Source organism: Leptosomus discolor, chromosome 4 (assembly GCF_034619465.1).
Source record: "Leptosomus discolor isolate bLepDis1 chromosome 4, bLepDis1.hap2, whole genome shotgun sequence".
NCBI lineage: Eukaryota > Metazoa > Chordata > Aves > Leptosomiformes > Leptosomidae > Leptosomus > Leptosomus discolor.
Genome location: NC_141394.1, coordinates 9,856,708 through 9,874,232, shown reverse-complemented (window position 1 = coordinate 9,874,232; position 17,525 = coordinate 9,856,708). Strand labels below are relative to the sequence as shown.

General features: G+C 55.4%; 1 protein-coding gene across 1 annotated transcript; it reads right to left on the bottom strand.

The window, feature by feature from the left end:
• Positions 1–11,064: 11,064 nt before the first annotated feature.
• On the bottom strand, positions 11,065–11,781 carry NEUROG2 (neurogenin 2). The gene has a single exon (XM_086464544.1). The coding sequence runs from the start codon at positions 11,779–11,781 to the stop codon at positions 11,065–11,067; it is 717 nt and encodes a 238-aa protein (XP_086320670.1).
• Positions 11,782–17,525: the final 5,744 nt, after the last annotated feature.

The following is a 17,525-nucleotide window of genomic DNA, read 5'->3' as shown; positions in this document are numbered from 1 at the left end:
CCCTGATCCTCCCACCCTGCTCATGCAGCCAAAGACTGAGCTTGTACCCGCACGACGGGGGGTTTTCTTGACAACTCGGCCTGCGCTGGGAATACGCTTTACTATGACACATGGAAACAGCTGCAGCTTAGTCCTTGAGCTCCAACATTTTAGCGGTATTTTTGTTATTGTTTGTGGTTGTTATCCAGCATACTCAGAGACCCCCTGATTTTTAACACCAGGACTGAAGAGCCTGTGGCACATATGCTGGCCACATGCTGCAGTAGTGCCTGCCTGGGTTAGAGGCAGCTGCAGCCTTTTACTTTTTATGTAACAATCTTTTGTGGATTGGGTTTTTTTGTTGTTTTGGTTGGTTTGTTTTTAAACTGAAGCTTGCAATTCATTCACGTGACCTCCTTGGACACCTACAGCAATTCACATACTGATAAGCACTCACCCACCTCCAGTAGACCCAACTGCTAGAGCTACTCTGTCACAGCAGATTTCAGAAGCCCGTAGAGGAAAGCAATGCCCTCCCAACTTCATGAATCCTAGCCAGACAGCTGAAATCTTTCTGGTTTTTTTCCCGCGCAGGATGGTTGGCTGAAAAGAGTCAAACCTGCTGGCGTGGTCAGATAATGTGTGCACGTTCTGTGAAGAGAACAGCCATAAAAAAAGAGGGGATGGGAGCTCCTCACACGAAATGCTGCGCCCCTTTGGTGCTGAATTAAGCCCACTGGAGTGCCTGGTTGAAAAAAAACAAAAACCAAAACCAAGAACAAACCAAAGAACTGTTGGCAATATTACCCAAATTCAGACTATGATGAAAGAAGCATTTTCAAATCAAATAGGCTGACTAATGCATTTTAGTCCTAAAAATGCAACCATCTGTTTGACATCTGCTGCACACAGACTTCTAATGAGTTACCTGGCCAGGATGAGTGGGCTTCAACCTTCCTTTCCGATGGGTGATTAAGCTCCGTGGGCTTCCAGGAGGATGCTTATTTCAGCCTCTGCCAGGGATGCATTGGAGATTTTGGTTAAAATGCATCTTTGCATCTACAGGTTGCAGCTGATTTTCTGTTCCACGGGAGAAGGAAAGTGATCTTACATCCTTCTGGCACGCCTTTCCCCCCCTAACCGGCAGGCAGAAAAGCTACTTCTGGGGAAGTTCAAGCACCAGTTACACGAATTCCCCTTAACAGTGCTATATACGACTGGAATAACGCACAGGACTGGAGCTAGCATTTGTTGCTGCCTCTCCAGCCAAAAGAAACGATGAGGAGACCTAGATTTTACTCTTCCAAGACCAAGCCAGCACCTCCAGAACATGTGTGTGCGCGCACGCATATGCATACGCGCTGCCACGTGAATGGCGTGGCTCTTCGTTTGAAAAACAGTAGGTAGCTTTCCCGCTCCATCAGCAGTGAAAAGCTGCCTTCATTTCAAATTCTCCTCCTCTCCTCCAAAGCCCTGATGTCCCCCTGCCCCCGAGCTCAAAGGCTGGGATCGTTTCTTTGCGGGGCCGGGGGGGGGGGGGGGGGGGGGGCGCGGATTTTCCTGATGAGAAAGGGAACGCAGCATCAAACTTCCACAAAAAAGATGGGTCCCCAACAGGGAGTTAGCTTTAACAAAACCATCCGCTTTTGTTTCTGCAGCCAGCAGAGATTTTTAGGCTTTTGTTCCCGCTTTTTAGCAATGCTATTGTTTTCTAGGTGATGTTTGTGCCGAGTTGTTTGGAAAGATGCCCTATCACTGCGCTGACCGATTAGAACTAGGTGTAAAGAGGGAGAAGCAAGAGAAGAAAAAAAAAAAAATTAAATCTCTTTATTATGGTGCATAAACCTTCAGTGTTGGGGAGCTGGACAGCTGCGCAGGAAGAAAAATGCATTCAAAAATATAATGCTAGTGTGAATAATCCTTTCTCGAATGCTGCTTGCAGACTGCTTCAGCTTTGTCAGGTGAACTTGAACTGGGCCATCAGCTTTGCTGCTGTTCCCATTGCGCACTGTCTATCACCCCGGGGCATTCACCATCTTGACTGTTGTTGAAAGCGAGCAAACAATCCATCATTGAGCCGGGGAGTCACTCGCTCATAGAAAAGTAAAATCGGCATGTGACGGTACACTCGGCCCCAGTGTTTCGCAGATTAAAGTGATACATGAAAACTCACGTGTTACTGGGAAGATTAAGTCCGTTATCTTGTTCTGCAGCCAATAAAGGACGGCCTTGTCTGCGGCAGTGGGGAAATGCTGGCTTTAACCAAGTGACAAACGCAGCGCATACATAGCTTCGTGCTCCGGCAAAAGAGAGCGCCGAGCTCTAATCAGGAAACAAAGCTAGTTAGCAAGATCTCGGGAATTAATAGGCAGCAGAGATGCTGTGTTAAAGCCTCTCTGCAGAGGCTTTCCCTTCTCTATAGAGACAATTAAAAGCAAAACAAAACCTCCCGGACAATCTCCGCGGAACAAAGTGTCCTAATAAGCTGCCAACAGCCGGCCCCGCAACGTCTGCTGGAAGAGCAGAGACCCCTGGAAAGTCATGCCTTCTCCAGCTTATGCCTCCTGGTCAAAGAAAGAAAGAAAAGGTGGATTTAGATATGGTCCTGAATAAATGGATCTGTGGGAACCTTCAGTATTTTGAATTCTTCCTAATACTTGCATTTAGCAGATGATGTCTTTTGTTGGCTCGGAGCATGCATTTTACCATCTCAGCCAGAGTTATGGCTACTCCCAGGTCAAAGTTAGTATCAGCTTGTCCGGTTCCCTGTTAAAACAGACAGCATCATGTTTAACCCCGTAGCTTCTACTGGTCTTACTCTTTACAGGCCTGGGCACAAATTCAGAGGTATCAGTCCTTCACAAATGCAGACACTCTGTCTTCATCCGGGGCTCGGATACTGGAAATGCTGGGTGAATGTGCTCTATAACCTCATCGCCTGACGAGCTTAGACACCTGCGTGGCCCAAAACACACAGAACTTAAATTATTGGTTCCTATTTGTCGTATAAATAGGTGATTACTGGGAGAAATTAATAGTTGGCTCAGACTGATGACGGAGCATTTAATATTTTGACTGGAAGTTTCATCTTAGAGCAATGGATGGAAAAAATTACTTTTCTGCTATTTCCTCTGGTTTCAGAAGGAAGTCATTGGAACCAACCAAGACTTAGGGAATACTTTTTACTTTATTTTCTTTATTTTTTTTTTTTTTTTAGAAATTCAGTGGTTTATATTAAGTGACTTGCTACCAAGGATGCTTTTTGGGCTTGATTAATTATAACACACTCCAAAGTCCAACATAAGAGGGACCTTTAAGAGCCAGTCACCCTGTGGTCTCTAGAAAATGAGCGAAAGTGTGTTGTGCTGGTACAGTGAAATGCTGTCATTAACTGCAGGGACATAAATTCTGAAGAAACGTTTCCTCCTCTCGCCTGAAGCAGCCAATGCAAGGACTTGAGTTTACGCCCAGCGTAAGCGCTGCGGTCAGTCAGGCGCAGAAATGTCCTGCTCTTGACAAGGTGACGATGCACTTCCCTGTCCTTCGGGGAAGATACTTGGTTAAAGAGGTTTTTCCCACTTACCTTTCTGCAGGTATCCAGGTGAAAGGTAGAGGTCTCCTTTGCTGCGTGTCATGTACTCATGCATAAAAGCCAGTGAATTTGATATCAAGAGGGAACAAGTTGCTGCAACCCAACCCTATGAGCCACAGGCGGAATGATTTTCTCACTCTTTTGCTGATGGCGAACGTCACAGCGAAGCACTTTGGGGAACATCGCTTACAAAAGATGCGGTGTAAAAGGGAAACCCTCGGTTATTCCGACAATAAAAGGCTGAGCCGGGCTTGCCTCCGTCCCTCTCCCTCCGAGCCAGCAGCATCCCGGGCCATTAAGGCCAGCAGGGAGTGGGCACGGGGTGACCCCTCCAGCTGTGAGGCAGCCCCTGCACGCGAGGCAGCACGTCCCCGCTGCCATAAACTCGGCATCAGCTGCCCCGAGAGCCCAGCTGCTGGATTTAGGCATCGGTCCTTTACCAGAAAGAGCTATTCATGGGTACTGAGGGGAAAGCTTCACGTGCGCAAGCTGAACAAGGCAGCCTGCGCTGCCAAATCTCTTCTGCTTGGCAAAATAAAGCTGAACGCAGCAGCACCAGCCTCTTCAGCGAGCTCCTTCCCACCGTGTGGCTTGGTAGCAGGGGGTGGCAGTGCTCTTCCAAGCATGGGAGTATTCCCAGCCCATCCTGCCCCTGCGGCCAGCAGAGCCGTGCGGGACCCCCGCTGATGTTGGGGGGCCCCTGGGGGAAGGGACGCCAAGCGCACCTGGCTATGTCTCTGAGCATCACGTGCGTGTTGGGGAGAGCACGCTATGTACAGGTGGCGGGACGTACTGGTGTAACCGCTGCTCCCTTGGAGTAACCAGGACGGGGATATTTGCAGCAAAGTATCGCCTGATAACTGCCACTGTCACCTGCTGCCTCGGAGGGGGGTCCCTGCGGCGGGCGCAGGGAAGCCAGCAGCCTGGGGACGGCCCCGCGGCAGCAGCGTGCTGCTCTCACCCCTCTCCCGGCGATGGCACACGCCACCCTCCTTTTTTCCACTTGGATGAAATCGTCTCCCCTGCCCCTCTGCAGAGCGGGAGCAGATGGGGCTGTCGGCCGCCGCAGCCGCCTGCTGCCCTGGCTCCTGTGAGCCTCCCCCCCCAGCCTGCCCGCGGCGACCCTCCAGATAGAGCTTAATCCCAGTCCTAAACCAGAAAACCTCTCTGCCAAGCTGGTTTTAAGACCGAGTGTGTCGTTCATCAAAAGATACCAAGTTATTAATAATTTGGTTATTGCCAGATCTTCCTTAATGCCTCTGCTCGAAGCAGCGGGTGCCGCAGGACCGGCGCACCCCCAGCACAAAGCGGGGGGCACAGGTCTCGTAGGGGCAGGCCCAGCATCCCGCTTCCCCTCCCCGCCAAGGGGGTGCAAGGAGGGGGCACAGCCAGCACCCAGGGGTGCCTGAGCAGCCCGGCCGATGAAGGGCAGGGTAACTTTTCCTCCCTCGCTAACAGCCGAGTGAAGCCCAAGCTGCCGTGCCGGCTACCGGGGCTGCCGTCCCCTCCGAGCAGGCCATCACGTTAATAGGGGTTGATTTGCAAACGGCGTCACCCCCCCCCAACGCCCCCCCCCCCCCCCCCCTTTCCTCTGACTCCCGCTTTTCTGCTCAATGGCACAGATGCTGCTTTGTGCTGCCCAGGACCAAGCAGCTATTAGCAGCAAATCCAGCGAGGGAAATTAATGAAGGCGACTACTAATAAAAGACAGCTCAGGACAGCCATACCAACTTGCTCCAAGCAGTAATTAACTTTTTTTAAAACTCATGAAGGTAAATATGCCATCAGCTTTGGTCCAGTTTCTCGTCTTTTTAATAAAAGGAGGGGAAGGGGAGGCGAGGGAAAGGGGACGGCTGTGTGTCACAGCCGCCCCAGCACCGTCCACGTTCCCTCCCCGTGTGCCGCCGGCTGCTGCGAGGTGCTGAGCAACAATCCGCCCCAGGCAGGAGTCAGAAGAATTGTCTTCTCCCATCGATTTTTAAAGGCTTCATTTTAAATCTTGGCCTCGCAAGAGCACACTTCCCTCTCTTTAATCCAAATTTTGATTCTGCTACAAGAAGTCGTGGAGATGTTTGCTGGATCTGCACAAATGTTGCAGCATCACAGGCTCAAGGCAGGATAGATATATTCTGAAGTTGAAGGTATCAGCTTCTCTGACCAAAAGAGTCTGTCTTAGACTTTGAGGCATAAGATTTGGCCCTGTAGTAAGACAACAACCTACACCAGGTGAAACACACCCCCCCCGCGGGATTTCTGTTCGTGCAGGTGGAGTGCAGCACTGCCATTACTATCTAGAAGATGGATGCTTGGGATCTTTTTGCCCGTGTGGTATGGGAATCGGGGCTGCGTGGGCCAAATCTACACCTAATAAAGGCAAAACATTGCGAAGTCCAAGTCCTTACAGGATTTCGTGTGTACAATTCACCCCTCAAGCGATAAATTGCGACACACCCCCCCCATCTGCAGAGCCTCGCGAAGCCTCTGCTGGTTCTTCACCCTGCGTGCCGCCCGGGGGGTTCCCAAGATCACGAATTACCGTTTCACCTTCGCTCGGACACGTGCCTTATCCCAAACACCAGCCTGCGAGAGCAAACCCCGTGCTCACAGCTCCCCCCCGGGCAGCTCCTGCCTCTTGGTTTCCCTGCTGATGCCATAAGCTGAGGCGAAGCAGCCCCTTCCCACCGCCGACCAGCCTGGAAGTGCCGCTGGGCGCAGCTGCCTGCCGCCGAGGCGGGCTCTCCCACTGAGCTTTCCAGCCTGCCTCGAAAAACACCGGCTTAGTTCTGTGCCACCGTTAGCCTTGCTCCTGGCTCACTTTTATTCCTTCACGCTGAGTTTATCTGATTACTTCGGCCGAGAGAAAACAGACGGCCTGGTGACATCCCCAGCGAATGCTCCTAATGTCCTCCCCGGGCCGAGAGCAGCTTGCGGGACAGGCCTTGGCCGAGGGGCGGCAAGGTGCAAGGGCTTGACTGCTGCTGGGCAGGGCAACGCCCCGATTTCTACTGCAAAACTGGGGGTCCAAGCGCTCCCATTGTGTGTGTGGGGCCTGGGACCTGGGATGTGGTTGTGGTCTTTTCCCTAAACCAAACTGGGAAGAGCGCTTTGCCAGGCTCCTGCGGCAGCTGAGCCCCTCAGGGCTGAGGTTGTGACACTGTGAGACACAGATGCGCTTCTGCCAGCAGCACTGGGAGCAGCGGCATCCCCTGCACGGCCCTTTCGGCAAGGCCAGGCTCACTCCCACCCCACTGGACCTTTCCTGGCCCCCTCGTATACACCCACCAGGGCCGTGTCCCACTCCACCACCTCCTAAATCGTGTCGCTTCTTCTGCCACCCATGTCCTGCCGTGCCTGGGAGGGCAAGCTGGGCACAAAACCAGACAGCCCCTGGCCACCTGCAGCCCCCTGGGCAGGATGGCTGGCGTCCCCCTCCCCGGGGGCCTCCTGGCCCCCCAGGACCTCCCCTCTCCCCGCGGCCAGAGCAGCAGCTGCCGCTCATGGCTTATGCCCCCAGGGTGCCGGTTGCCCTCCCAATGTGTAGCCCTGCTGCCAGCTCCCCCAGCGCCCAGGTACCAAAACCCCCTCCCATGGGTGTGAAAAAAAGACCCCCAACCCCATTACTTTTTCACCGTCAGGAAACCCAAGCATCACTGCGACAGTAAAATGATTTAATCAATAAAACCTGGGGAGCGGTGGACCTTGCACCGCAACCTGAGGCACCTGAATAAGGCTTTAGGAAATGTTTTTTTTTAGCTAGACCCTTCATGCTGAGCCTAAATGTCTCCAGATTTACCTAGAAAGCTGCTTACGCTGAATTTACAGCCCTCCCAGGTCGTCTACCGTCGTTTTGACTCTCAGTGAGCATCCAGGGGCTCAGCAGCGAGGTGCCCGAGCCCCAAAGGCCAGCTCTCTGCCCTGGCTCTTAGGTCTTCACCTAGGAGGGAGGGCGAAAGCTGGGCTTAAAATCCGCCAGCCAGGCGAGGGCTGTGCCGGGAACGCTCTTTTTTAATTACGGCGATAACATTGCGAGATTTATGCCTGACATGAAAGCAAGGCAGCGCAAGCCCTTGGGGTGCGGCTGCTTGTCACACCGGCACTAGTTTGGCGTCTTGTCGCTATTCTCATGCCAAGGAGGGCTGTAAACCCCCTCGGGGGCCATAGAGCTGCCCCTCCAGCTCTGACGGCGTGGAGACGCTTTTATGCCAAAGTACAATACACAGAAGGATCATAAACACACGTTATTAGGGCAAGGTGCTGCCATGGAAACCATTCCCTCCCCCCCCCCAGTTTTCCACTTCATCCGAAGAGGTCCTTTCCCATCCCGCATCCCCTGGTCCACTTCCAGGTTCGCTGGAATTGTTTCTGGAGCCGCGGGCTGATTTCTCGATGCGTTGGGGAGCTGCAGCTCCGGTTGGGGCTGGGACCTCCCATCACCTCCAAAAATCAGTCTTGTGAGAGAAAAGAGGGAAATCAAAGAAAAAAAGGAAAGAAGGAAATAAACTTTTCCAAGTTTAGAGGGAGGAAAGAGGGAAAGAAACTCTTTTGGCCACATTAGGAATAAAATTCAGGGCATGGGTGCGTGGGTTAGGTAGCGAATCCAGCCTCTCTGGCTCATCCCTTGCCAGTGCTGCCCAGGCTTCCCCTCCGCCTTCCCCTGCTGGGCCCATCTCCTTCGAGGGCACCTCCAGCCATGCCGGCAGCCCTGCCCAGGGCACCAGGGAAGGTTTGGTCTGCGTGGCTCCCACCCCAAAGCCCACGCTCGGCCACTGAAAAACCCTCCCCTCCATCCCCCAACGCTACGTGTGCTTTTTCCCACGGTGGTTCCCGTTGCCGGAGCCCCAGCAGGACGGGGGATGCTCCTGCTGTACCTGGCACAGAAGGAAATACCTCCAGGATGACGAACCTGGCAAGAAGCACCATCCCTCCCTGCGGACCGTGGAGGGAGCATCACGGTGCTGAGCCACCTGAGACGTCCCTCCCGCTCCTGCGTGGCTCGCCATGGAGAGAGGGAAGCTCATCCCATCCATCCCGGCCTCGTGAAGAGCCGAAGACACCTACTCCAGCGCCTCTTAAAAGTGGGAGAGAAACCGGGAAGGACGATAAGACCCAACCAGAAAAGGCGGAGAGGGTGAGTGAGACGCTAGCCTTCTTTTTGACATTCCTGGAGTTTAATCATTAAAAGGGGTCGTTAAAAGAGAGCGAGAGTGAAAAACCCGCTCCCGACGGGCTGCCCCACACACTGCCAGCGGATTGAAAGGCCCCCCTCTTGTTTTGTTCCTTCTGGCCCGTGGCAGATTTGGGGGGGACACAGCTTCATCTTGCTGGCCACATCAAAGCAGTGATTATGCAAATAGGCCCACTTTTTTTTTTTTTTTTTTAAGGAATTATTTATCACACAATAACCCCCCTGCCAGGGGGGGAAACAATAGATCAGGCTCGATAGCGCTGCTCGCCCGAGGCTGTGGGGCCGGGGGGGGGGGGGTGGGGGGGGGGGTGGGGGGGGGTGTGAACCCCCGCACGTTTTATTGGCCTAACCTAATTTCACTAATTCTCTTTTCACACGTTTTGGGTTTTTTGTTTTGTTTTGTTTTTTTTTCTCCCCCTGCCGCTTCGGGGATGTCGCTCCAAGGGCCTGGGTTTCACGCTCCCAGGATCCGGGGGGCACCGGGCAGGATTCATGTGCCGCGCGTTTTATTTAATTAATACGTTCAGGCGCCTCCGCTGGTTTTTAATGATTTCCAGGTGTTTGTACCCAGAAGTCACCAAGTGCTCCCGGGTGCATGGGGGCGATGGCTGAAGGGCCTTGGCGGCCCCCAGCATCCCCCCACCCTGGTGACATCCCTGGCCGTACCCACGCTGTGCACGGTTCCCTGGGGCGGCCGAGGGGTGCTCTGCGCCATTGACCCAAACCCCCTGGTCTTGCCTGTGACTTGGGTTTCACCCGTCCCTCAGAGAGACAGAGAAAGGAAATTCTTCATCTTTAAACCCACACGGGGTTGTGTTTGTTTTGTTTTTGTTTTTTTTCTCCACGGCATTTGTTTCCTACGGCCTTCTCCGCGAAACGCAGGAGCCCCAGCCTGAGGAGGCGCGCTCAGCAGTCCGTCCGCCCATCGCGCCTTTGCCGCGCGGCATCTTCTGTACCGAGAGGCAAAAGTAAACCAGCAGTAACCTTCCACCGAACTTTTTGTGCCTACATATACACTGGGCTTATCGCCGTTTTCCTTCGTGCCGCTCTCGGCTGCACGAGGAACCCAAGAACAGGAACGAAACGCCACAACGAGAGGCCGAGTCGTCCGCGCGTTTCTGTTGGTGCCGGTCCCCTTCAGAACCAGCCTGGGGCTTCACTTGGCTGGAAAAATAGGAGATTTTTCTTGGTTTGGATCCGCATCTCCCCAAGCAGCTCTACACCCAAACGGTGCCCCCCCGCCAGCCTCACCCTGGGGCTAAGCTGACATCCCCAGGAGTTTAGTTTTGTCCTTATTCTGCAGAAAAAAGGGGTTTTCTTGTAACAGGCAGAAGCGTAAGTGGCATTTGTCACCGTCAGGCCCTACGAGCGCAGGCAGCACCCACCGGAGCCTGGTTTCACCAGGGACGAGGACAGGCGCCGGCCCCCCAGCCCGGTGCTTCCCGGCAGATGGCATGTAACCCAGAGAAAGCAGCAATCCCAAAGTTACGAAAATTAGAGATTTTTATTTATATTTTGTCGTGAGAACAATCCCTTTGCTCTTCAGCTGTAAATACATACTAGAATAAACTCTGTAAATTATACAAAAAAATACATATTTTCCATGAAATCTTTCTTTATAATAAATAAATGTGAACACGTGTGTGGCTGATCGCTGTAATGTTCCGTGTCTGTTTAGGTTTTCAGTCTGTTGATTTATTTTTAATCTCCTGAAAGAAGGGGGGAGTTCCTCGTCCCCTAAAGGTCGAAATAAATAATGCATGAGGAGGTCCTCCCTCCCCATTTCCACACACACCACCCCCCCTCCCCTTTCCTCTACATTTTTTCCTTTTGATAGAGAGTTCAGCCTAAATTTCCACGCTTGCATTCAGCCCTCACAAAGCCTACAAATTATACAATGACTTCTAACCTGGACCCCTAACAAAGCAATTTACTTTTTTTTTTTTTACTTTTTTTCCTCCCACCCCCAATGTTCTCTGCACCACCCCCCCCCCCCTCCCCCCAATAAATCCTAAGGGACAGATGGCAAAAAGGGGGGAGCGGGGAAGGGGACAGACGCACAAAAGCCCTGGTGACAGATCTGGGAAAAAAAAAAACAAAACCAACAAACAAACAATAAAACCAACCCACAAAATCCAACAAACTGGACAAAGTGCACATCGGAGAGAGAGCGCAAGTTTGGTTTGGCAGGTGCCGTTCCCACAGCCCGCCCTGGGAAACGGGCAGATGCCACCGCCGCCGCCCCCCTTCCTCCTTCTCCCCACCCCCGGGGGTGCGTGTGGGAAAGCCCCGGGACCACCGGACCGGGCTAGAGGCAGCGGCGGGGCAACGGAGGAGGAGGAGGAGGCGGCGGAGGCGGCGGCGGGGCGAAGCGACCCGGCGGGGGTGGCCAGTGCTCGGCGTCCGAGGCGGACCCGGCGGGGCTGGCGGGCGATAAAGTGCAGGCGTACGGGGAGGCGGAGGGAGCGGGGCTGGCGGAGCCGCCGCTCCAGGAGGAGGCGGGCGAGGGGCTGCCCTCGGCGGGGACAACCCCTCCCGCCGCCGCCGCCGCCTCAGGGCCGAGCCGCGCCGCCCCGGCCAACCGCAGGGTTTCGGTGAGGGCCCAGATGTAATTGTGGGCGAAACGGAGCGTCTCGATCTTGGTGAGCTTGGCGTCCTCGGGGAAGGTGGGCAGCACGTCGCGGAGGGCGTCCAGCGCCGCGTTCAGGTTGTGCATGCGGTTCCGTTCCCGGTTGTTGGCCTTCAGCCGTCGGCTCCGTTTGATCCGTTGCGCCGTCTCCGCCGTTCGAGCCGGTCGCGGCGTTCCCCGGCTCCGACCCGGTCGTCGTTTCCCCTCCGTTCGCCTCAACCCCCGCGCCTCGACGGGCCGCGCCGGGGAGGCGGCCCTCAGCTCCTCCTCCTCCTCTTCCTCCTCGTCCTCCTCGGCGCTGGACGGCAGCGAGGGCGAGGGGGCGGGCGAGGCCAGGCCCAGCAGCAGCAGCTCGTCCTCGCCGGGCGGCGACAGGCCCTCCGCCTTCACCAGCATCCTGCGGGGCGGCGGGACGGCACCGGACGGGGGACGGCCGCGTTCCCCTCGCCTCACGGTTCGGCGGTTTAACGGGATGATGGGGGTGTGGGTGTGTGTGTGGGGTGTGTGTGTGGTGGTGTGTTAAGGGGGGGGGGGGGGGGGTGTGGGCGGGGGGGGGGGGGGGGGGGCGCGGCGCTGGCACGCGCCCCGGGGCGACGGCGGCGGCGGCGGAGCTGCCCGCGGCCCGTCGGCTGCGTGTCTGGCACACGACCCTCCTTAACACCCCTTATATACCCCGCGGGGAACAATCAAACCTACCCCCGGGGCCCCCCGCCGCCCCGCCCGCGCCTCCCGCTTTTCTTTTCAGGGCGCCGCCGCCTCCCTCCCTCTCCCCCCCCCCCCCCCCCCCCCCCATCCCCCCCCACCCCGGGGCCGCGCCATTGGTGCCTCGCGCTCGGCTGGAGCGTGCCGCTAATTTCTTAATGAATGGGCCAGGGAAAAGGGGGTGGGGTGTGGGGTGGGGGGTGTCGCGAGGCGCAGCTGGCCAATCAGGGCGCCCCGCGCGCCACGCGCGCCGGAGCCGGCTCCCTTTCAGGCGCTCATTAAGGGGTGGCGGCGGCTGCGACACCCCCCATCTCTGCACACACACACACACACACCCCTTCCCCATTCCCGGGGGGATGCTTGGGGTTTGGGGGGGAAATGCTGGGGGTACCGTGGTTTGCAGTGTAGCAGGTCCCCCGGAGGCAGCGCGCCCCCGGGGGTGCGGGTGCTCCCCAAGGCTGATGCAGGGCCGGGCCGCCGCCGCCGCCTGGGCTGGCCTTTGCCTCATTCCCTCGGGTTTCAGGAGTTTTTGCAAGGAGCAGGGGAGGAAAAGCCACGGGGCTCTGGCGGCTGTGGTTTGGCACTCGGGAGAGCCGCGGTCCCGGCGCACGGGCAAAAACCCGTCACTTGTCAATCCGCCAGGAAAGCCCCCCCCCCCCCCCCCATTTGTCCCCCAGACCACCCTCTGGGGCAGAGAGCCCCGGTGAATAGCCAGGCCTGGCGACATGCCCCCGGGGTCAGCTGGCTCGCTCTGCCTGCCAGACCCACGGCGAAGGAAGGAGGGCGAGGGAGCGCAAAAAGAAAAGCGTAGCGCGGTGTCCTCCCCGTCACCGAGGCACAGAAACAGAAACGTCTTTGCAACCGCTGGAAAAAGCCCAAAATAGATAAAAGAGCTGGAAATCTCAGCGAATGTCTCGCCGAGCACGCCTCAAATGCGGCCACGATGCAGTCTAAGATCGGTGACCACCCGCTCATTACGATTTAGCTGATCTGTTAGCAAATCTCTGTGACTCTACCAAGAGATTTTAACACTCCCCTCGCCTCCTTTTGAAAACCACTGGGTCCCCTTGGCATCTCGGGAGGGTGACACCAAGGGGCCTTCTTTCTTTTTCAGCACTTTAAAGCGCAGAGCAGAGTCACCTGTGACTGGGCCAGCCCGTCCCTCTGCCCCTACCCCGTTTACAGAGGTTCCTGTCCTTCCGTCGCTGGTGTGAAAGCAGAGGCGGTGAAGCGGTGGGGAAGGCGGCTGTGGTGCTGGGGGGCAGCGGGAGAGTGCAAGCCCAGCTTTTGCCAGACCCGGCGCGTGTAACCCATCGGGGTGCTTTTGTGGTGGTCGGCTGGATTCCTGCTGCCAGCCCCCCGCCCCAATGCAGCGGGTTGTGAGCACAAGGTGACTGAGGACGAGTCGGCTACTGAGTCCTCTCAGCCCTCCAAGAGGCGCTTGTGTGGTCCGCGGCTGGGCAAGGCGAGGGCCGAGTGGCTCTGCCGAGAGCCGTGGGGAGAGGGGGCGGCGGGGGGCAAGGGAGCGCTGCTGCTGCTGTTGCTGCTGCTGCCCACCGCCTGAACTGTCCTCCAAGGGTCAAACTGTTCAACTTCAGCCCCTTTGCCAGACTCAATCCTACTTTACGGGAACAAAAGCCCAAAGTAGGCGACGATCAAGAAATGGGAGCACAATGATTTAAGCTTATCACACAGCCCAGAAATAAAGGACGCTGAGCTTGTGTGCGGGAGAGGGGGAGACCTTCAGAAAGGCTTTGTTTGCTGTAAGAAGATTGAACTCTGATGCGACCCAATAGCCCTAAAAGTTTAGGGTCTGTGTTGCTGAGAGACCTTTGGATACAGCCCGTCCACACTTCGACCTCACAAGTTGTGAGCCAGCGTTAATGGCTTTGCCTGCCCCAGGTGAACGGGGGTACGACACCCCCCGGGGGAAAGGGGGGGGACATGAAGCTGCGGGGACAGGATGGCCTGACCCCTCCCAGCTCTGCCTCCCTCACACCTGCCAGGCCCGAGGCCCCCCGTGGGTCTCCTGAGGGTTTGGGGGACCAGGGCTGCCCAAACCACCCTGTGCCCCGAATCCTGAGGTGCTCAGCCCCATGGCAGCAGCCACGAACCCTGCGAGTGGGATGGTTCTGTTCTAAATTGGGGGTCAGGCTACATCCTCACCCAGCAGGGTACCGGGATGCTCTGCGGAGGAGAGAAATCAGAGGCTGCTGCTGCGGGGTGTCCCCCCACCCTGCACTGAGCCAGCTCCTTCCCGAACCCCCCCACGCCCCGAGCATGCTGCTGCGAAAAGTGCTGCAGGGAGGGACAGGGACTAGCCCCCCGACTCCCAAGCTGCACTAGCAAGTTCAGGGTTCGTTTGGGGACCAAAGCAAGGAGGGGTCGTCCCCTCCGAACGCTGCCCCGGCATCCTTCCCTGGGCCCCCCCCCGCCCCAGGGCAGACGAGCCCCTCGTCGGGGGCCGATTGTTCCCGGCAGATTTGCATGGCAGGTGCAGGCCTGCAGAGCGATTTTGCCATCCCAAGAAACATCCCCCCCCCCAAGGGTTTGCCCCCCCCCCCTTGTGAAAAAAGGCCGCCGGTGCCTTGCTTTCCCATGAAGAAGAGAAGAAGCTTGAGGATCGCGTGAACACGCTTCAGTTTTCTTATTCTTTTCTATAGCTGTGGGGAAAAGAACAGCCGATTGTGTGAAAAACCCAGTGCCTGCAAAAAGGGACATTGGCCATCCAGGCGAAGGTGCGCGAGGGAGAGCACTAATCGCTGAACCAGGAGACAAATACGATTACCAGCTCCGAGCCTTGAGTCAGAAAGTCTCATAGACTTTAAGATGTTAATCCCCAACATAATCCTTCCTTTGGCGTGTAGGAATAGTGCAGCCACAAGAGTTGTTTTGTTATTTATATTGGCGTTTAATAAAACTCAGCCAGTGGTGAATGGGCTGCCCACTCTCCAATGGTAATTAATTCCCTATTTCAGTGACCCAATTGTGCTGGGATAGAGCAGTGGGACAGTCCCACTGCCCCAACCCGCCTTTGTGCAGCTACACGGCTCTCGTGCTTCAACAGCTATGGAAACTCATTCTTTTGATGTCATTCAATGAGTTTTCCTTGGGCATCTTCTAAACTTCAAGGACCCTTTTCTTTCTCGAACGCCTGAAAAGCAGGACTAGCTTGACCACCTCTGTAGAATTTAATGATTTGGTGAAAGGGCCTTTTTTGGGGGTTTGTGTAAGGAAAGAGAGAAAGAAAATTTGGCAGGCTGCTATCAAACAGGGGGCTATCCAAACTCGAGCGCACTGAACTCATTCAGCTCCTAATTTATACGGGTCTTAAAAGCCACTCTTCCTTACTCAAAATACTTTGGAGCTTCTCTTAGCCAAGGCATTTCTAGAAGGGACTTGCTGGTGAGCAGACACTCTTGTGTCACGCACGCCGCAAGTTCAAACCAGGCTGCGGATGAGTACAAACAAATCATGTTTGAAGGCGGCATTTCCACCCACCAAAGGGAAAAATAACCAGATTCCCAGAATCTGTTGTGTTACTGTTAAAAAGCGTGGCCGGGGCTTTATCTTTTCACTCCTAGGCAGTGGTGAAGTGGCCGCAGAAGGAGTGTGTGAAACAAACACGTGAAGAACACGTAGTAACCCTGCGAAGCCGCCCTGGTACAGTCAGCCTCTTCTACGTCTTTATACACGCTTCCAAAAAAAAAAAAAACCCACCCCAAAAAAACCCCTTCGCAAGTCACAAACAATTCAGGATTCAACTAAGAAAACACAGAGTGAACCATATGGCCGGGGTGGCTCGAGTTGGCTGCATTTTCCCCCAGACAAAGAAGGGATTGAGAGTTGAAGGAAAGGAGAAAAAAACCAACTTTCCGGCTGATGAAGCTGTTGTCTGGAGGCAATGATCCCAAATCTCAAGGCTTTATTCCAGGCTCCGACTGAGACGTGATATGTCATATGATTAGCATCTTTCATATTTACAAGAGTAGTACGGGCTGCCAGTCTTTAGAGAAAGGCGAGAGAAAGAAGGGGCATATGCTGAAATGGATTTAGCATTTGAAAGAGAGAAAAGAGAGCGGATAAATACACTTAAACGAGGATTTAGTTTTACTCCCGGTGAGTTCTAATGGCCTGTTGATTGAGATTTTAGGGAGCTGTAACCGAGGTGTCAGCAGTAATTTAAAGGCGCTATTCACCCCGCCGCTGCTCCTTCTTCTTCCCCCGCTCGGCTTCTCCGCGCCTCTCGCCCCTCTGGCCGCCCTCCTCAGGGCCCTCCTCAGGGCCCGCTCCCGCCCTCCTCAGGGACCCTCCTCAGGGACCCTCCTCAGGGACGGCCGCGGGGCCGTTCCCGCCTTCCCGCGCTCCGCTGGGCGGGCGGCGCCACCTGGCGGCGGCGGCGGGGAGGAGCGGGGCAGGCCGCGGGCGGGTTAAAGTCGCCCAAATTGACAGTTGTCACCTGTCAGCGGGGACACCTGCTAGACCAGGCTGCTCCAAGCCCCATCCAGCCTGGCCTTGAACACTGCCAGGGAGGGGGCAGCCACAGCCTCTCTGGGCAACCTGTGCCAGTGCCTCACCACCCTCAGAGTGAGGAATTTCTTCCTAAGATCTGATCTAAATCTCCCCTTTTTCAGTTTGAGGCCGTTACCCCTCATCCCATCACTACCCTCCCTGATCGAGAGTCCCTCCCCACCTTTCCTGTAGCCCCCTTTAAGCACTGGGAGGCCCCTCTAAGGTCTCCCCGGAGCCTTCTCCTCTCCAGGCTGAACAACCCCAACTTACTCAGCCTGTCCTCACCGGGGAGGTGCTCCAGCCCCCTGAGCATCTTCACAGCCTCCTCTGGACCTGCTCGAACAGGTCTGTGTCTGTCTTGTGCTGGGAACACAGCACTGCAGGTGGGGTCTCACCAGAGGGGAAAATCACCTCACTGAAGCTGCTAGCCCCACTGCTTTTAGAATAGGGCTAGCTTTCTTTTTTTAATGGTTTTTCTAATGAAATAGAAGCATAAAGCAATAGGCTGTTTCTCAAAGGCAGCCTCTGCAGAAGCACCTGGGCAACAGCCTGAAAAGCTGAGAGCAGAGATAGGGTTTCAGGCAAAACTAAACAAAACATTCTGCTTTTGTTTCCAGACACAGCAGTGAGGTAGTTCAGGGGTTTTCGCACATCTGCCAGCCGTTGCGGATAGCAGGTATGAAATTAATGCAGAGAAGCTGCACACACACAGCCCCTGTGTTCCTAAAGATAACCTTTCCCTCTATTCCTCCATATCCCCTCTCCTTACATCACCCCAGGCTAACCAGTCCCTTTGTCAGCTCATGTGCTGTAAGTGTTCACGAGTTCAGTGTTTCCCACAATTCTGATTTCTTTCCAGTGGCAACTGCATCACTGCATGCACCTCACCAGGTGATTTACTTCAAAGCTGCATAAAAAGAAAGCAG

What these genes read in the sequence shown, in the direction of transcription:
- NEUROG2 (XM_086464544.1), bottom strand. Translation starts at nt 11,781, where the DNA reads ATGCTGGTGAAGGCGGAGGGCCTGTCGCCGCCCGGCGAGGACGAGCTG.